The 21,064-nt window shown below is 41.4% G+C and overlaps 2 protein-coding genes across 3 annotated transcripts in view; one reads left to right on the top strand and one right to left on the bottom strand.

Moving 5' to 3' along the window:
* si:dkey-29b11.3 (actin-binding Rho-activating protein-like) overlaps nucleotides 1–2,591 on the top strand; it is a 12,394-nt gene extending 9,803 nt beyond the window's left edge. For both annotated transcript variants that reach the window (XM_062464685.1, XM_062464686.1), the window contains exon 2: nucleotides 316–2,591. In XM_062464685.1, the coding sequence (XP_062320669.1) occupies nucleotides 367–870 (504 nt within the window). In that variant the 5' untranslated portion in view covers nucleotides 316–366 and the 3' untranslated portion in view covers nucleotides 871–2,591. The remainder of the gene's footprint in view (nucleotides 1–315) is intronic.
* Nucleotides 1,791–15,075, bottom strand: hint3 (histidine triad nucleotide binding protein 3). Its single transcript, XM_062464687.1, has 5 exons — nucleotides 14,920–15,075; nucleotides 14,517–14,634; nucleotides 14,163–14,232; nucleotides 3,069–3,195; nucleotides 1,791–2,848 (listed from the first exon to the last, which is right to left on the bottom strand). The coding sequence occupies exons 1-5, from the start codon at nucleotides 15,034–15,036 to the stop codon at nucleotides 2,801–2,803; spliced, it is 480 nt and encodes a 159-aa protein (XP_062320671.1). The 5' UTR covers nucleotides 15,037–15,075; the 3' UTR covers nucleotides 1,791–2,800.
* Between the last annotated feature and the right edge of the window lie 5,989 nt (nucleotides 15,076–21,064).

Here is a 21,064-nt window from a genome sequence, read left to right on the forward strand (position 1 = left end):
GAAAATGCTTCACTTTGTTTTTGTATGCGGTAAAGTTGTCGCAATACGACGGTGGGTCACAATGACTGATGGGTCAGAACGACCCGAAGATAACACAAGGGTTAATGGGCATTTAGGTTTCCTTTTTCCAAGGGCTCCAAGGTAAAATTATCCTAAAGCAGCTAAACAAAAACAAAAAACATTTATTATGAAAATGTCAAACAAAAGGTTTGGCATGGAGAGGTCAACTCTACACTATATATGCTAAACTACCTTGTTTTACATAGGCTCTACGGTTCTTTAACTATCTTGCTCTGTGTTCCTGCTTGTCTGCAGAATGTAGGCCATGTCCAAAAGTGGACAGATCCCCTGAGGAGAAACAAGCCAATGTACCAGCGCCGGATAGTCACCATGGAGATGGCCAATGACGCCCCACCCCCCTTTGAAGACGACAGGACTGTGTGCGTGGTGTCTGTGAAAGGTCTGAAGGAGAACTGGCAGAGGTGGTCTAACGAACACCAGGAGCACCAGAAACACAACCCCTTCAGCAGCGATGGCCAGCCCGTCTGCACGCAGCCCCTGCTGGGTCAGAATGGCTATGGCCGCCCCCAGGAGGGCTCCCTCACTCAGCGGCGGGGCCAAGACGCCCAGTCCCACATTGGCCGCGAGGTCCAGGAGCTCTGCCTGGTCATCAGGGAGATGGGAGGAGGGCATGGGGAGGAGGGGCAGCCAGTGGTAGAGTTTGGCCAGCTGTTTGAACGCTATGTGACCATCTCCAATAAGTTGGTGGGGATCCTGTTGCGTGCCAGGAAGCAGGGCTTGGTCCAGTTTGAGGGGGAGATGCTTTGGCAGGGTCAGGATGACCATGTGGTCATCACACTGTTGCAGTGACTTTCACAGATGACACCATGGAAAAGTCAGATACTGTATAGGCAAAAGAGGTCCCTTCTTTTTGAGGGTCTTTGAGTATCACCACATCACTAGGTATTTCTCTACTCTAAAATGTCACCATTGATTGTATATCTTGCTGGACTTCTTATCCTAAGTGCACACTTCACATGACCATGGTTCTATGGATTAGAAAGACTGGGAGGCGATGCAGGAGAGAAAGGGGGAACAGACATATCAATAGTCACACATTTCAAATAGACAAACCAGGCTTTTGACAGAGAATGTTGCAAAAGATGCAGATAGTAGATTAGTACTGTATTGATCCTCAGGGGCAAAGTGCACTGTACAGCCACATTGACAGGCACAGTAAAAAGATACATAAAATGTAATAAAAATTAGCATAAAAACACTGGTTGTCTGTAAATCCACTGTATGAGTCCTAGCACTCTTTGTGCAGATTTCTCTTTTCAGGTATTTTACACATCAACCTTTTACATGGGGAAGTGAAGAGGTCCACACTGAATTAGAAATTGTAGGGTATCGAGACACAGCCCCAGAGAACCCGAGGAGGCAACAGTGACATGTAATATAGGGCTGAAGAACGAACCCGATCCCGCTGGCCTGAATGAACACTGTTTCCTGCTGCACTCAAATGGAATAAGGGTGATAACAAAAACACTGACAAGATGATGAGGCTGCCAACAGAGTACTCACCTGTGAAACACTGCATACTTTCACTGAAGATGGTAAAACACTCCCATCATAAGAAATAACAATGACAAAAAAGGCTTTAGCAGGCATACACACACATCCCATAGTTAAAAGTCATGAACTCTTTCAGAAATCTACAAGATGTCCAATAATGTCATGCATTCACATCTAACAGTTTTACTTTGCAGGTACATAAAAGTAAAACAATGTTGTTGATTTTTTCCTTTATTGAAAGTACTGTACACAGCTATTTATGTTGACATGTTTTTTTGTAACAACATTGAAACATTCACAAACTCATTTTCTGAGATACATTTGGAATGTCAATCCAGGCAGTCCTTAGCTTTCACATAATTATTGGGAAATCAGCTGGAGCAACTGTTAGCAGTTCCATTAGAATGGTGCTTCCCTTGCAGGGGGAAACATGGTATCATCCCAGTCATCATTAAACTGATACTGGTTAGCAGCAGCATCACATTCATTAAACATAATCCATCAATCAATGGATAAAACAAATTGTATTGTAATGTAGCACTCAGTCAAGGATACATTGTCATTCACTTCAACATTCAGCTGTATTATAATTAACTTGACAATATTCTACAACAAATGTTGCTACATGCTCATGAGTGTCCTTTGTTGACTGTGCTCCCTGACAGACACAAATATAATGGGATGAAAGAGACCTCTATTGATCAACCAGATGAATAACTAATAATGCTGTTATTCGGTGTATGAAAGTGGAACGTTTCCCCTCATTTAAGATTTGATCTCATCTGTCCTGTTTGTTTATCTTAGGATTTAGATATCCTTTTGCATAGTGTATGCTGTGGCTACTGTACTACGGTAAACACACATGATAAAAGTACCTCTTCCAGGAGAACACTTAAGATGTCTTTTTACAGGTCAAACTTGGGACATTTGTCATTACTTATAAGATCGATGTATTGACAATCATTTCAGAAACAAGCAGTACGTTTCCATGCATCTATTGGGGGCCAATTTTAAAACAGCTCAAAAGATTTGTTTCTGATTGAGGCAGCTCGGCTTGATACGACAAAAAAATTGTGTTTGTCATCACGGCAATAGCACCCCTACTAGTCATCAAACACATATATACAAGCTCACCCACACACACATTCCTCACATGCACACACCTTCTCACACAATCAGACTCAAGCCCAAAATCAGCTTCAAATGATGACATCATTTTTATCACTTAATTAAGCTCTCCTTTGGAGTTCAGGTGTTCAATTAGCTGGTCTGCCTGCGGGGGATGAACAGACACAAGGCATTGTTTATGTCAAGAATGGCAAAATAATATATTTGCTATTGGCAAGACAGAAAAGTGAGACAGTCAAGAACTAAGAAGCTATAGTTGCTACAGGAGGAGGGAGACTTATGTGCTTGAGTGTACGTGTTTGAGTACGTTTATTCATACAACTGAAGAACTGGACCCAGATGACATGCATGTAATTGGAGCTTACTGTGATGAACCAATAAGAGTTGAGGCGGTAAAAGAGGCGGGACATCAGGCCCATTTGACTGGCAGGAGCCAGGACGTGCAGGTGCAGGTGACTGACAGAACAGAAAGGGGGCCAGTGGAAACCAAACCTGCAGATACAGACAAGGGATGTATTATTAGATGTCTGATTTTCACACATCCTGCCTAGATCAATATTGACCTTATGGGTCTCATCTAGTACTGTTGTGGTCACAAAATAACGGATGTATTCAAACTACATGAAACTATGTAACTACGTAATGGTAAACCATTGCTTCGTGTTTGTAGCTGGGTCCTGTTGGAAAAATTGAAGATGTAACACATTTATCCTGTATAAGAATGATTCTGTGTTCAGTATTCCTTGGGTGCAAAGAGAGGCCTAACCCCAAATCTGAATTCTGGGTAAACATACAGGACCCTTATCTTGGGGCTGAGGACTTAGAAGAAGGGGGTTGGTTTGGTTGTTTTAAGGAGATACTTTGTGACAAGGACTATAGGTGGAGACGCAAGGTCTGGTGACCATTTGTTGACACCTATGTGAAGGAGTTTACGACCCCAGGACTGGATCCTGTTGTTGTGTTTCAATCAGGGTTGATGTCGTAAACACGCACACACGTAAACACGCACGCACACACGCGTGCCAGGTCTATGCAAGGAGCCAATGAAGAAGAGCCATGGGACATTTGCATGCCTTTGTCTTAACCAATGACTGTAAAGAGCGGGGCTGCTTAAATAGGTAGCTAGCGCAACATGCTAGCAGACAAACTTGTAGCACAATGGCGTGTGATGTTTTTGTCTCCTTGTGGGCCGGCCGCAAGCAATAAAGCTTTCTTAAACTTGTTCACCGACTGACTGTGCAATGCTTGATAGATTAATATTACTGACATTTTGGTCCTTCGAAGGCCGCATTCCAACATCCTTTCCATCATCCAGAACCAATAACTGAAATCGTGCAGACCTGCATGACGATGGAGAACCTCGCAGCAAATATGGCTGTTTAAAAAGAGGCCAGTTTTTTTTTCTCTGTGGGATGGTGGAAAGGTGACGGAATTCTGGACTAGCTAAGAGGCACAGCTTTCGATGGACAAGGTAAGAATAAATTGTATATATATAGTCGAAGAATACTTGTTTTTATTTGTATATACTGCGAGGGATGAAACCTCCACAGTGAAGTCGTTAAAGACTAATCACTGGTTATAGTCGACTTTTGTGTTCCCCTGAGAGAAAAATTCCACAGTGTAGTCGGAAGAGATGCACTTTGGTCCTATATTTGCTAAGACCCGGTGAAAATCCAGTGCAGCTAATATAGGACGTCATATTTTACTGAGACCGGTATTGGTGGCGTATCAGTGAACTAAGTCATTTTGCTAAAACCTAATATTTGAAGTGAAAGTGTGTGTGCATAATATTGGTAAGGCGAAATGTTTCGAAAACTGATGCAGGAGAAATACTGGTGACGTAAATAGGCGGGGTTATAGTTACTAACGTGGTGACGGGTAGCAGAATTAGTTATGACCTAACCGACCAGAACTGAGATATTTGAAATATATCTGAGTTTGGTGGTAGTCAAATACCTAACCAAATGGAAAGATTTTTTCTCATTTCTGTGAGAATGCCATTGAAGTAAATATAACCTGTAAGTTCATAGCCTTATTGAGGAGGCTACAGAAAAGAACATACTCCGTCGCAGCGTCGAAAATAATGAGCCAGTCCGAGGGACTGAAGTGTATACATGGGGAACCAGGTCGAGACTGAAGCGCGATTGTTGTTAAGGCCTAATTTTTATGTTGAAGTTAAAATAGTACTAATAGTTGATAGAATTGTAAATATCGAGGTTCTGTTGTAAATATAACCATGGGTAATTGTTTTACATGTTGTAAGAGGGTAGAATTGTCCCTAGAAAGAAATCCGAAGGCTGACATGATTCTAGCGAATGTGCCAGTCCGCTGTCTGTTGAACCAAGTCTTTTACAAATTGCTAGGATAGCTGGGATTTGAGAGGAAAAAATCCAGGCTGTGACTTTGTTAGCTAATAGCTAATGGCTAATGGTGAAAACGTGGAGGAAGTGCATTCTGCTCTGTCCTGAGACAAAGGAGAGTCCAGGAAGTTGAATTTGCAACTGTGGCAACGACATTTGTAGCTAACAAACTTAGACAGACTCAACAGCGATGGCGGCGGGTACAGGCTAGTAAAGGAATTGCAGCTTGACATTTGAGATCCAGGATGAGTAACCGCATGACCCATGCGCAGACGGAAATTGAGAAATTGACAAAGACGCAAATTTAGAGAAATAGATGAATTTGGAGCGAATTTTACATATTAATTTGGTTACTTTTGAAATATGTTAAGTGATGAGTATTTTGATACATCCGCTAACAAGATTTTTGGTTGTTTGAGTAAATTTTATATGAGTTACAGAAAATCCGAGGAGAGATGGAGAAAGTTGGGGGCTAAAATAGAGTCCCGTTACGTTGAGATCTTACAAAGGTGATCCCAGAGGGTGTAGCATAATTATGTGAGTACTACTGCTGAAAGATGAGTCCGTTTAGATGAATTTGAAGTTTGATGGTTAACAAATGCGTGATTAACATTTGTTATAATTCCTAGCCAAACAGAGAGGTTTTTTGAAGCCTTTCCGACTAGAACTTGTATTTATAAGCGGCATATCTGTGATGTGTGATGGTATTCAATAAATATGCAGAAATTGAACCCCTGGTTCATAAATTGGTTCTAATTGGATTGGAAAAGTTATACTTTAGCAAAATTAACGCCAACCAGCTGTGTTGGTCAAAGAAAAACAGAGAAAAAGGTTTTTCCCAGAGCGCTTTGCTGTTTGTCTTGAGTTCCAACACGCGCTGAGAGGCTGTGTGTTTGATTCGAGTTTGAAATGCGCGCTGATAGATAGTTTTTACTCAATGAATCAACTCAAATAAACTAAGAGTAATTGAGAAATGAGAAGTGTTACATAAAATCATATAGGCTACAAACTACTAAATATTCAAATTAAATATTTTCATTTTGGGTTAATTTGGTCCGCAAATTTCGAATTGAGAAGGTTGACCGTGCATTACGCATGCGAGGGCTGGCAAATAATATAGGCATATTCAAAGTATTTAATTCAGAGTATTCTGTATTACATGCTTTGATAAGACTTTTGAGAAGTTAAAGAGTAATGTTTTGTGTTTTATGGGCTTATGTTACACTTGTTAAATTGTGAAGTTAAGGGCTTAGAAAGGAAAAGGGAGAATTTATATTTTCTTTTGTCTTAAGGGCATTGTTTGATTGACGTGATTGCGAGTCATAGCGTAATTCTAGCATGAATTACTTATTCTAAGAGCAGTTGTAACGGTCAGAACATGGATTTCCTGAAACAAAGTTATGATAACGATAGTTTAAAGCAAATTCAAATATGGGTCAAATAATTATTAAAAGGCTAATTTTCAAAGGCGAAATTAATTTGATAATTGCAACATTGAGTATTATGGGAACTTATGGGAAGTTTTTGTGTTCAGACAGAAAGGTTATTTTTATTTGGCGAAAGAATGTTTGATTTCATTTGAAATGTAACTTCATTTTCTAATAACCACGTGCACATCAAATATCCATTGACATGGAATCAATAGATGGCATTTTTCCAGTTTGGGTTGTTTTGAAGCTGTGTTTTTCACGAATGTTTTATTTTGGTTTAAGGAAATGTGAAATATTATGAGGAAGCGATTAGAAAGTTACATAAAAGATTGGTTTAGAGAAGATCATGGACGTTTATGAAATGAAACGAAAGAACGTTTTGTGGATGTGAAGAGATGATTGGTTTAAACACTTTGATGTTCTGAAAAGGGAACTATGCATATACTGTCAAGGTATATGGGAAAACATTTAAAGTCAAAATAGTAAAATCTAGGGTTTTTAAGAGTTTTGATACAGGTAGATGCAATTTGGTTATGAAATGAGAAAGAGAAAATAACTAAGATATACTTTTATTTGGATTTTAATTGTAATTTGGTTTTAAGTTTTATTTGGATGTTTTATCAAGAGCCTGGCATACTGTTTGTGATGAACAGTTAGGCTGTGATAATGTTGTATTAATAAATGGTATTAGTACATAAAAAGGGTTATTATAACATTGAGTTCTGAAATAATTTGGGAAGACTCATTACGTCTGAAATTGTGGTTATGATGGTTTGTGCTAATTAGCTTGTTTTGGACTGCAGCCAAAGCAAGTTATGAAGTTCTACCTATCTGACCTTTATGGAAAATATAGTTGGGAAAAATGTTTGGTTAATAGCTACATTAAGAACATTATTTGGTCTATATTTCATTTAAGAAGCATACAGATTCAATTCTGGTTTGGGATGATGACAATGGGTTTTATCATATCTTTGAGAAAAAGAGGTGTGATTTGATAAGAGTATTCTGAAACAATATAGGTCTTAAACTTGACTGTTTTAAAAGAAAGAAAAGTGTTTTTTTGTAAAAGAAATGAGATTAACAGTTGATTTTCTAAAGGGAACAAAGAAACAGTGTCATTTCTAGGCATGACTAATAGGAGTTGAATATCAAATGATGATGTATTGTCTTATCATATACTGTTACATGTGTTTGCTCAACAAAAATAAATGTGAAGGGAAAAATACTAAGCGGATTGAAGTCTTTCCCAGTCCTATAGCAGGGGTATTAACACAATTTGAAATGATTTATGGAAGATCATATGTAATACCACAACTTAAACCTTTCACATAGCATGATGAAGAGGCGGATCAAAATGTTAACCGATTTTATAAAAAATGCTAACTAGAAAAGAGATATCTTCTGCTAAATTCTGTTCCAGGTGAAGCAGTAAACCAAAGAGTGGATGAGTCAAACCAGGAGATTGGGTATTGATTAAAGTTATCAAAGGAAAGAACTGGTCCAGCCCAAGTTGGGAAGGACCATATCAGGTACTAATCACCACACCCACTGGAGTCAAAATAGCAGAGAGGACATTTTGGAGACGCTTGTCACACTGTAAGAAAGGGACATTGATACAGGGACAGATTAGTTACTCACCACAGTCTTGAGGCACAAGTCTGACTACAAAGGGGAGTCTTTCTTTAAATTGAGAGGCTTGTCTCAACCTCAGTGAAGAAATCAACGGCCAACAGAGACATAGGGTGTAGACTAAATAGGCTAAAAAGATAGGAGACAGTAAGCAGGGAAAGGTAGAAAAGATGGATGACCTATTTCCTTGTCCGTAGTATTGTGACATCCGTGGTACCGTATGTAGCTTATTGTTGCTAATATTCATAATAGTCTTCCCTATACTATGGTTTGAAAAGGGAATTGCTCTTGCATGATGAATAAGGGAATGATCTACAAGGGAAGATATTGATTATAAAGAATTAGTTTGCTCAACTAGAAGTTCATACTGATAACATTGATGTTATTTTTCTGGGAATGCTAAAGCAGATGTGGCAGCAAAAGAGGCAGCCATACAGGATGTCTTAACATTAGGAAATGTGGATGAGACTGTCTTGAGAGATATGCAAGAAGTGTCACCAAAATGATGGGTTATGTAAATTCATAGGAGGAACTTATGTTACTAAAGAATCTATTTCGTTATGTATTGATTTGAGCCATGGGATGAATCATGTCTCAAACAGGAGGGATGGAGATAACGAAAGAGTGTTTATAGCATATAGATTTACAAACTATACAAGAAAAACTTTAAGAAAAAAACTTTTTTAGCATACCCGATTTGAGAGAAGACATAATATGCATGAACTTTATTGAGCTAAAGAAATGTAAAGATTCAGGAATGGGTGACGACAAGTCAGTTACTTTCAACTGACCTCTGTGAGAATGTAATTTTAATTACTGTGTAGTCTACTTCTTCTGAAATTCGCAGACAGGAGAGAGATGCTGTCTCAATCTAGTGAGAAGTGCTGACCTAAGGAGACTGGATAGTTGTGACGGATTTGACACGTAAAGTCCTGGAAATGACCCGAGGTGGATGGGGTCATTCCTGGCTAGTTTCAGAGGTGATAATCGAGGAGATAGCATGGTACAAGTGAGTCATTGCAAGCGTGAACTTTGTTTGATATCGTCAAGCAAAGGAAATGCATTCTGCGTCAAATCAAGGAAAACTCTGCGCTGTGTGTATAGTACAGTGCGTTGAGGTTGCCGTTTTAATCAACTAGACTACATTGCCTATGAGAAGATTACACAATCACCATGCATACACAATCATGGCATCCGTTTCAGCAAATTGGACTTTGTGATAAGAATGGGAATTGTCTTGGGAAGACGTTCTGTTTTGTATGTTGAAATACGTATGGACTAAATGGTGCTTTGACTACGGATGTAATGATTTAACTGTTTCATTGGTAGCAAATGGTAAATAGATTCAGAAGTGAAGTTTAATCTTGATATGAGTTAGAAACTTTTCTGTGGAATAAGATTTAGGTACAAACACTCCTATAATGTATACGTTCTACCAGTTACGTAAAGATGTTCTAGTTGATTTGTTATGTTCCAGGGCAGAAGTTTGAATGTTTTGAGAACAGTTATAGACTGTCGGAAGAGGAGATAACAATACTGTTTCATTTATGTGATTTGATGAAGTATTATTTGGGAGTTGCATTAAAGCTTAATGTTTTGTGTTTGAGAAACCGGTTTGTACTACAGAAAGTTGATATTAATTTGAAAAGAAACAGAAATTGAGAACATGTAATGAGATTTCAGGATTTGTGCCAAAGTGATGTGTCTTATCATGCAGAGGTTGCGAAAGAGTTAGCAACAGGCTGGAGAGAAATGTCTGCTGACCTAAAAGTCCTGATTGCTCTGTAGGAGATCACCTTCGGGGGAGGGGGAGCTTCTTTTGCCATCTATAAAATGGAGATAAGTTTGACCGGGGGAGTACATCTGGAGACAAAATCTGGGGTGACTTAAGGGTTAAACAGGTTTTTGTTTGGTTAATTGAGGTTTATGACTCCCTGACCTGGAGAGAAATGCTTATCACCTAACCTGGAGAGAAAGAGCACAATCAGGGCCTGGTTTAGACTGTCTTAGAAAAACCTGACTGACAGTTTACTGAAGGGTTGATGGTTTTATAGATGACTATGTAAGACAACAAGTAGGCATGTTCTTATATCATGATAATTTCTGTATTGATTTCTTTGTTGCAATCTTTGTTTCTATTTTTTTTTTTTTGGTTAAGGAGATCTGAGATGAAGTCCAGGTCTGCCGGTGGATGCATCAGACGTCAAATGACCACTCTGCTGGTGATGACGGGTTTTAATCCCAAAACCATGGGTTTCCCTGTTATGTCACAGCATTCACACTACTAGACTATAATGCTGTATAGTTTTATTGAATATTACACATTTTTATTTTAATGAATTATTTTGATTTTATGTATTTTTTATTTTATTGACTGTGTGTAGGCGTGGTTTTGGAATAACACATTTTATTCAGGATAAACAGGAGGGATATGTTGGAAAAAATTGAAGATGTAACACATTTATCCTGTATAAGAATGATTCTGTGTTCAGTATTCCTTGGGTGCAAAGAGAGGCCTAACCCCAAATCTGAACTCTGGGTAAACATACAGGACCCTTATCTTGGGGCTGAGGACTTAGAAGAAGGGGGTTGGTTTGGTTGTTTTAAGGAGATACTTTGTGACAAGGACTATAGGTGGAGACGCAAGGTCTGGTGACCATTTGTTGACACCTATGTGAAGGAGTTTACGACCCCAGGACCGGATCCTGGGGGGTGTTACATCAACGTCGCTAACGCAAGTCGCGCTAACACGAATAAGTCTCACTTGGGTAAACGTCAACTTAGACTTAAGCCTCAAGCCGTTCCACTAACGTTCCGTTCCACTAACAGGCAACGCTAATTCAAGCTAGACCTCAATAAGCTTAGACTGTGCAGCCCAGATCAGGCGATCGTCGAAAAGAGGAGTTATGTCGCAAAAAGTATAGCGTAAAGCAGCAGAGGGGTGTTGTTTCGTCAGCGTAAATTGATTTTTTGAGGGGTTTTTTCCCCAAAAAGGGCAATGTTGCCGCAATTAACATGGCAAGGGAGACAACTTGTCACACCATTACGACCGTTAAAATGCGTAAATTGTAGACCTACCAAATCTACTTAACATATATATATATGCATTTAGGACTACTGATAATTAGCGTAATTTGATGAGCTGTCTGAAACCGTTCTGACAGGCTAGCCTATGGCCGATATTCTCAACAGGAGATTGAGAATAATAGCCAAAAAAGAACGTGGCAGCAATTGAAAATTGATCAAATTCAAAACACTGAAGAAGGCCATGGTTAATTGCACTTGATGTGGGCTAATAATGTTTATGTCTTCACATCTTGAACAAAATCAAAAATTACTTCAAAATAACTTTGCCACACACATTTATTAACTGATAGGCTAAATGCTGAGCTTTAAGATAAAAGGGAAAGATAACCATGACTTAAATGGGGATTCACTGAAATGACTAGTATTGCACAGATCCAGCAATGACTTTTTAGATCAGAAGGTGACCCAAACTGCACACTTTGTTTGGCAGAACAGTCATTTAAAATTGCTCAGCATGACTATCATTATTATATTACGAGTATTTCCAATTAACATAGTCTGCCTCCACAGATCCAGAGGGGGCTTGGACAGTGACAGACTGTGGCTGTGCCAAGTGTTGTCACAGCCTCACTTTGGGAAAGCATGCCCTACTGGGAACATTAGGGGAGACTGTTGGGCACAGAATCTAATTGTCTTCTTTGGAAAGGGCAACATTTGGGACACTGTCATGTAGGGGCAGCATAAAGGGCACTTCATAACAGCACCTTTTTCCATTGGAAGTAAGGGCATGGGAACAGTCCAATTTAGGCCATTGTAAGGGCACCTTATAGGGTACTGCATCACATTTTCTATACTATAAAGGAACTCAAAGACATGTTTTTACATTTATAGAGGGCACACTGTCATTTATTGCATGGGGCATCCTGTGCACTCAAGCATATTTCACAATGTGAATGGCAGACAGTAGGGCACTTGGTCTAATTTTTGCCACTCTGGGCATTTTAGAAACACTTTCAACCATGGGGGCACCAGGCAGTCACCCCCTGAGTCTTCCAATGGGCCTGGATACACCCATGGGGACAGTATATTGCACCTATAATATTGGGGAAGCCAGGGGAGAGGTAATATAGAGGCTTGTCAACATATAGGCTACTTTAAACAATGAGAATACTTTATACAATTGAATAAAAAGTTTCCTTGATTCTTTGTGTTTCAAGATTACCTGAAAAACTGATGATAATATTCAGGTACTGCTTTGGAGCAAGGTATACCCTTCATATTTCCTGGCATAGTTGCCCGTTCAAGAATGTCCCACATGCAAAGACATAGACAGATGCAGACAGACTGAACAGTGTCAAGGCTTGGCTACAGTGGGTTTGCTTCCTTGTGTGTGATTACAGCAGACTACATAGTCTAGGCCTACCTACATAGACTGCAGTCTACTACCCTCCTTTCTACTATTATAGTCTACTCTCCTTTCTATTACTTTTTACAAAGGATGGTAGGCTGCTCTTATGTGTTCATTGCCATCCTTAAGAGTTGCTAAAGTGTTATTTCATATATATATATATATTTATGTTTTTTTTTTTTAAGAATGACAATTACATTTATCTAGATAAACTATGCTGGGCCTGCTGAACCTATACTTCTTCCACAGATACTGGTCAGGGAACCATTACTTCTGTCTCTGAAGACCCTTGGGGCTGGTGGGATAAACGCTCTTTGTATAATCTGAGCACCTTCATCCACCACAGGGTTGTCAAAGAACGGATACGCCATAATTGATTGTAACTTGTCTAGACGCTCTGCTTAGTTTCTAAGTCCTTATTTTATGTCAATTAACCAATGGCTTTTGAAAACAAAAGTGACATTATTTCTTAACTTGTTTTTTAAATTAATATATTTTTTGGAGATGAAGTAAACATGTAGCTAAATCATTAATGTCTGCACTTCAAAAAGTCTGAATTTACGTTTCCGAACACGGACTAAAGTGGTTTGCGCGCAGGAATTTACTCGACGGAACTATCTTTTGAGATTCTGTTTCCGCCTGTTTGAAATTATTTGCAACACATTTTAGTTTAGCTTGACTTTTAGCCTGACACGGATCAGGCTAGTTCCGAAGTATAAGTTACCTTGGTTACGTAGCTAGAACTAAAATAAGCCACCTTAATGGAACGGAACTCTCGCTAAAGTAAGTGAGACTTGGCGAGATAAGTCTCGCTTTTCCTTAATCGACGTTGATGGAACACCCCCCTGTTGTTGTGTTTCAATCAGGGTTGATGTCGTAAACACGCACACACGTAAACACGCACGCACACACGCGTGCCAGGTCTATGCAAGGAGCCAATGAAGAAGAGCCATGGGACATTTGCATGCCTTTGTCTTAACCAATGACTGTAAAGAGCGGGGCTGCTTAAATAGGTAGCTAGCGCAACATGCTAGCAGACAAACTTGTAGCACAATGGCGTGTGATGTTTGTGTCTCCTTGTGGGCCGGCCGCAAGCAATAAAGCTTTCTTAAACTTGTTCACCGACTGACTGTGCAATGCTTGATAGATTAATATTACTGACAGGTCCTTAGTTAAGTTTTGGTCTATTTTAGCTTTGTCAGTAACTTGCTTCAGTATGAAATCACTCAATCAAAACTAGTTTGGATGTTTTACTTTTGATTTCCTTTCACAAAATTCTAATAATTAATTTGGCAACACAACATTAAGGTCAGGCTACATTAACTTCCACGTAACTAAATAGCTACACTTCATTACGGTTTAGAGGTACAAGTTATTACACATGTGAAAACGTGTGTAAGGTTGGAGTTTTCAGAGGTAAGTGGTTATTAACATCAAATTTGTTTTGGTAATAATCCTCTACTGCCCCTTTTTACATCCATTTTACATAGCACTTAATGTTTACATATAATGTTTTTACTATACTTTTGCTATATAGCTATAGTGTAGTGAATGTAATCTTAATGTGAAGTGTTGCAGGGTTTGTATGGTTGTGGGCTGGCCTACCTGGCATCGCTGAGGTCTGTCACACTGTTCTCCAGCAGTATCTTCTTCCCAGTATCCACCATGCGCTCCACTGTGGGCACATAACACACTGCTTGACATTTACAACTAAATATTGACATGCAAGATTTAAGAACCATCAAGGTTATTCCTAACTCCTGTTTTCATATGACATGATGCCTAAGCACGTCAAATTAAATCCTGTCAACAATAGGCCTACATTAGAAGTTAATTTGCAGAAGGACTTCAAACTTTTAATTCAGTATTTTGTGTTACCTCTTCTACTGTAGCAAGTGCTGCACAACTCTACACATGCATATAATACTGGATTCTTTAATCAAACACTACTAAACCTACCCAGATGCACGTGCTCTTTGCTTAGTGAATTACAGTTGCCAACGTGTCTGGTGGGCACGACAAGGTAGTGATGGGGTGCTCCAGGCCTGATGTCTTTGAAACAAGAGATGTCCTCGTCCTGTCAGACAAGGGTCGGTTATTGTCAGCCACGCCTTAAACGACGGTTTCATAGACATAGTGTATAACACAAGACCTATCCACTTTGTATGCTCATTGCTCTGAAAATAAACAGCATTGTGTGGTTTCATGTAAACCACAAAATTGTATTTGTATCCAGTATTTTGCCTTGTGAATCACTATCAATGGTGCTACAGTAGCATAATGCTATCTCATGTCTTTCAGTCTGTCATTAGTACAGTACAGCTAGGATTTACAGTTGTTGGTCCTGTCTCGTCATACATACCGAATGAAGAAGCTCTGTGCCCATTTCTTTGTTAACTATTTTACAAAATATACACTTTTTGTTGTAACCTTCGCCTGAAATAACTTGGCTAGAACCTATATCCTCGTTTGTTGCCATGATAATAATTTATGTAAGACCTTGCAAAGGAATCTAGAAATCATCGAGTCGAAGGGAAAGCAATCAATTATCCATGTAATCGATCAGAATTTGCAGTAAAGAGAAAAAAAACACCAGAGAGCGCTATCCTTCATTCAGTCAAGATTGAAACTTCCTTTGAGAAGTCATAAAAGAAAAATGGAACACATCTCGTTTAGATTTCGACATTTGTTTCTCTGAGTTGAGATTTAAATCACTCATTTGCACCAACGTCTAACAAGGCATAACAACACTATTGTGAAATAGTTGTAGTAGCTTATCCTATATTCCCATTCCCACCCATAGTAGGTCAGTAGAGGTTAGAACCAGTGGCGGCTGCTGGTCTTTCAAACAGGGGAAGCTCATTTTCGGCCTACATCATATACATTTTCAGTTCACTGGCTAGTTCACCCCTACGACACTAGCCTAGCCTACTGTATGAATGAATGAACGAACGATCTAACCCAAAAATATTTAAACCCGAAGGAAATATGGGAATTAGGTTAAACTGAAACAAGGAATGTGATGTATAATTGTATGAAATGTATGATGAAAATTGTTTAGCAATTTCGCCAAGCAAATACCAAGAAATAGGTTGCAGCAGTTTGCAAAATCCGTGATGGGACTGAGCTTGAATAGCTTTGGCGACTTTTTATAGTACAAAATTACTGTCAATCAAAAGGAGATGCAGTCTTTCGACAGACCCTCCAATCATCACGCGGAAGCCCAGCGTCCAGGCCAGCCCACTCCTCCATTCACCCCAGAGACGCTGAGCATCCAGGGCGGGACATAATCGCAGCATTTATCCAATGACCGTATAGTTTCGAAGCACTGAAAAAAACTGTTCAACGCAGCCCCATTGAAGTCCATGGAAGCTGAGCTTCAACAGGGAATTGCACTGTGACGCTACGGGAATGTATGAGAAGGAAATCAGTCAGTCGACCTGCTAATATATGTAGCTGATTCTGAACAAACTGGTCTTCGATATGAACGTGTTCTAACGCATTTAAAATGTTAACACAATCGTAAATATTTGACCATTAATATTTTGAAATGTTAGGGGAAACTGAGCTTGAATAGCTTCGGTGACTTTTTATAGTACAAAATCACTGTCAATCAAAAGGAGATGCAGTCTTTCGACAGGCCCTCCAATCATCACGCAGAAGCCCAGCGTCCAGGCCAGCCCACTCCTCCATTTAACCCCAGAGACGCTGAGCGTCCGGGGCGGGACATAATCGCAGCATTTATCCAATGACCGTATAGTTTCGAAGCACTGAAAAAAACTGTTCAAAGCAGCCCCATTGAAGTCCATGGAAGCTGAGCTTCAACAGGGAAATGCACTGTGGCGCTACGGGAATGTATGAGATGGAAATCAGTCAGTCGACCTGCTAATATATTGTAGCGACCCAAGGGTTGGTCGCTTGTTAACTCGCGCTGTTGGCGCAAAGGATTGTGGGTGGTGGCATTTTCATACTTTTGTATGTTTAATTAATGTTGTATGCATGTTTGAGTTGAGTGTTGTCGTTCTGTCTATTAGGTTTGTCAATGGATGATGTTAGTAACTATAAGTTGTGCTGTTGTTGTTGTTGTTGCCATAACTGTGAATTGTATGTGAATTAATGACTTGTTGTTGGCATTTACATGTGATTGGTGGTGTAGTAATAAAGCATGTAGTTGTGCGGTGTATGGGACACAGGGCAAAAAGATCTTATTCTCTGTGTCAGATCTTTAACCCTCGTGCTGCCTTCGGGTCACATGACCCAAAGGTTCATAACGAACCATCGTTGTGTTTACCCAATACAAAAACAAATACAAATAATTTTCTTTTAACCATTCCAATGTGGGGGGTCTGAGACAGCCCGACAGTTAAAAGAAAATGCTTCACTTTGTTTTTGTATGAGGTAAATTTGTCGCAATACGACGGTGGGTCACAATGACTGATGGGTCAGAATGACCTGAAGATAACACAAGGGTTAAGCATCCACTCCTACGTAGCCAGCTAGCGCCACCGTTACATTGGTGTCAGAAGTGGGATGGCGCAACCACGCAGGATGGATAAAGAAATCGCAGATCTTGAAGAGACCATTAAGCGGTCTCGGCTACACCTGGAGGATGTAGGCTGAAGATGGAGCGGTCCAGGGGAAGACCGTCGTCTCACGCCTCGTCGCCCCCTAGAGGTCGGGAGTGGAACCACAGACCACACAGCCATAGCTGTGAACATTCAACCTGAGCTGCCTGGGGCATCTCCACAGGTGAATGTTGGAGCTAACCTGCCCTGTTCCACTGCCATGCCCAGAACACCAGCGAAGGTGCCCAAGTACAATGGAGAGACACTCCTGGAGCCATATCTCGCCCAGTTCCAGTTGGCAGTGTGGCACGGTGGTTGGGGCAGCGAGGAAGCCGCCACTCATCTGGCCCTGGCGCTGGAGGGGAATGCGCTGCAGGTGCTCCTGGACCTGACCCCTGTGGAACAGCGGAACCTTGAGACCTTGACCGGGGCCCTGGAGAGACGGTTCGGGCGGCAATCATTCCCTGACCAGAGTAGGGACAGGCTAGCCAGCTGCCGCCGCCGGGAGGGAGGGAGTCTAGGCGCTTTCGCCGCGGACATCCAGCTCTACGCCCGCCATGGCTATCCAACATTTGACGCCGCCGCACGAGGAGACGCTGGCTCTCCATGCATTTCTTCACTCAGGCTGCCCCACGGCTGGCCCCTGTGTCCCTTCCACACGTCCGGGCCATCGACTGTGAGGGTGAGGAGGCCGAGGCGGCCTGTCAGGTGCAGTTTCAGCGGCGGCCAGCCTCAGCTGGCCTCAGAAACCGTCGACCTCGATCCACTCTTCGGTGTTATCGTTGTGACGAACTTGGTCACATTGCCCGTGACTGCCCAGCACCAGCACCAATCGCCAGAGCACCACAGCAGACGGGAAACGACGAGGAGGTGGCGCAGTGAGGGACCCGCCACCCCAATCGTTGGCCCCTCCCCTGAGCCAAGAACTGTTGATTGGTCGTGTAGGCCACACTAAGGGACTGTATTTGGACTGTTGTCTTGATGGCCAACCCTGCCAAGCTCTAGTAGACACGGGGTCTACCGTCTCACTGGTGCGTCCTGGCGTCCTTCCAGGAACCATGGGGACGCTTTCCAGAGCATGGGCAAAGTCTGACATGAACCTGGTGACCGGGGAGAAGGCCGCTACAAAGGGGAAGAAGCAGCTGCGGATCCAGGCTGGGAACCAGGAGGTGGAGCACGAGTTCTGGCTCGCTAACATCCAGGACTCATGCATTATCGGCCTGGACCTGCTGTCCCATTGGGGTGCCCGTGTTGATGTCCCGGGGGCAGCCATCACCCTTGGTGGGGAGACTGTGGCACTCCAGGTCGGCCAGGACAAGAACATGAAGGTCAGAGACCGGCAAGCCAGCCGCCAAACAGCTGCCACCAGTGACTCCATACCAGGTCAGCCTGCCAACCGTACATCGGCGGAGACGTCTGAGGCTGTGAGGGAACTTTGCCGACGCAGCAGTGATGGCCTTGACCAACAGCAGTGCGGCCAGTTGAGGCGCCTCCTTGAGGACTATGCAGACATCTTTGCAGCAAATGATGAGGACTGTAGGCAGACGGGTTGGTTCAGCATGCCATTGAGACTGGTACCGCCCAACCCATCCGCCTGCGGCCTCACCGACTGGCCCTCGGCAAGCGACAGGTGGCCAAGGACAAGGTTAGGGAGATGGCTGCTGCTGGGGTAATCGAGCCTTCTGACAGTCCGTGGGCCGCACCAGCTGTCCTGGTTCGAAAAAAAGATGACAGCTGGCGGTTCTGCGTAGACTATCGGCGTCTCAACGCGGTGACCAAGAAAGACTCTTACCCACTCCCTCGCATAGATGACGCCCTGACGTGGCGGAAATTCAAGTGGCACTGTGTAGATCTGAATAGTCAAGATGGCGGTTTCAATATAATTTATTTAGTTTGTACAATTTAAGAATTAACAGAGTACTCTGGACCGGTCATAGCGAAAGACATGCAGATGTAACCTACAGGTCGTCCGAGAGAGTGGTGAAGAACAACCCTAAAACCATGCCTTATATAAACTTAGAACAAATGGTTCTTCTGATGGTCAATCCATCAATATAGCGGTCTCTGTGATTGGCCAGCACTACTCAGTGACAGTTTGACTCCACATCAAGTGTCCCACAGTTCTTTGATGCCCCAGCTCCCTCTCTAAAGAAGGAGATGGTTAATGATACACAAACAGGACACAGGACACAATCTCCTTGGCCAAAAGGTTAGGTCAGCTCGCTCAACTGAGATAACAATCTCCCCCAACCCCCAGACCTAACTAAGACCCTCTGGCTCTTAGTTAGGTATCATAAAACAACACCATAAATACCTTAAGACAATCTGAGTGTCCATTCCACAGAGTAAACCACACCACAGAGCCTCAGTTTCTTACATTAGTCTGTCTATAACAAAGGAACTTACTTTTTACCGCTTAAAGAAACATAGATATTGTAACTATGTCAAAAACTGCCATAACATTCCTCAATTTTTTTTTTTAAAACAACATAAACCCAAACAGTCCATTAAGAAAAATAAGACTCAAACCTCAACAAAGTAGCAAACACATTAATACCTTCATCTGTAAATCTGATTTCATACTATCATTCACATTAACCTCTTCTTCCTGAAACCCAGTCAGAATTCTCTGACTGGACTATAGTTCACCATCTGAATTGAAAAAGTCTTAGCCATTGTTCTCTAACCCAGAAATCGTATCCACCATGTAATTATTAAAACGTTGCTGATTATAATATGTATAATTAATACAATCCACATTTTGCTAGCCATACGCAAAAACATTATTCTAATCCTGCAGCTACCTGATTTCTAGCTTTAAACTTCGTAGGCACATCTCTTTTTAACAGCTGCATCATTACTGGTGAAACAATTGAAGTCATTACATTTGTCGTCATAGTATCATTAGAACCCGTTTTTTTTTTTATACAGAAGTGGAAACATAATAAGAAATGCCATTCCCAAGACAAAACCCATTGTACCCCGTACACCACAAAGTCCAGGTTGTCGGAACGGATGCCATGGTCATGCATCCGTAGTGACCATCTTCAGTTGGCTGTAGGCAAACTTCTTTCAATCAGTGTAGTCGAGTCGAACCAATTGCAAACGACAATCAAATTTCTCAGGGCCACTCTCAACGACACTGCACTTTGCGTACAGCTCGGAAATTTCCTTGGTACTACGCAGAACGCGTATCCTCTCCTTCCATCTCCAGGCAGGGCGCACGCTTACAATGGTTAGCGCGTATCCACGTTGCTCTTCCCTCCGGTCTTAACCGCTGGATTAGTCGTCAGGAGAATCTGGTATGGCCCCGTCCACCTTGGGTTTTACCAGGCGTTTCAGGTCCTTCACCACGATCCAGTCATCCTGGTATCAAATCATGCAGCGGTCCAGTCATAGGAATAGCCTCCTTCACCTGCCTGTGAATCTCACACAAAGTAGACTCCAAAAGGTTGCACAGTGATAAACAAGCACATTCTCACAGAGGTCAGTTAAAGGTAACTGACTTCTTGTCGTCTGACTTAGTCTTCAAAGTTCTGTTCTCTCATTCAACTGAAGTGATTAACACAATGTTGAATCCTATCAACACCAAAATAACTTCCATAAACAAGTGTGACCCATTATCATTACATATCCTCAAAGAAAAAATCCCATCGAAGAATAATCTAAATTAACAAAACTTGACCACTGAGCCCCTGAGAAGTCTAAAACTTCTTCCCATCCAACAACCATCAACAATCATTAAAACAGTATCACTTCTCCAAAAATTTAACTCTACAAAATCCATCTATCAATACTCAAATAGTTTCTCTAACCTTAACTGTGAAGCTTATTGTGTTTAAATTCCTTTTCTCATAATACTTGTCCCACATATGAAGTACTGACAAAATGACTATGCATCCATTACAAATCCTCTTGTATGCTAAAATAATGCATTCTTGA

This window comes from Osmerus eperlanus, chromosome 7 (genome assembly GCF_963692335.1).
Source record: "Osmerus eperlanus chromosome 7, fOsmEpe2.1, whole genome shotgun sequence".
NCBI classification, from domain to species: Eukaryota; Metazoa; Chordata; class Actinopteri; order Osmeriformes; family Osmeridae; genus Osmerus; species Osmerus eperlanus.

Bases quoted from the DNA above. Each gene is read 5' to 3' on its own strand.
- hint3 (XM_062464687.1), bottom strand. From the start codon at position 15,036: ATGGCAACAAACGAGGATATAGGTTCTAGCCAAGTTATTTCAGGCGAA. The intron at 3,196-14,162 runs GTAGGCCAGCCC...CTGTATCTGCAG, and splicing joins ACAGACCTCAGCGATGCCAG to GTTTGGTTTCCACTGGCCCC. The intron at 2,849-3,068 runs GTAAGCTCCAAT...CATCCCCCGCAG, and splicing joins ACTCTTATTGGTTCATCACA to GCAGACCAGCTAATTGAACA.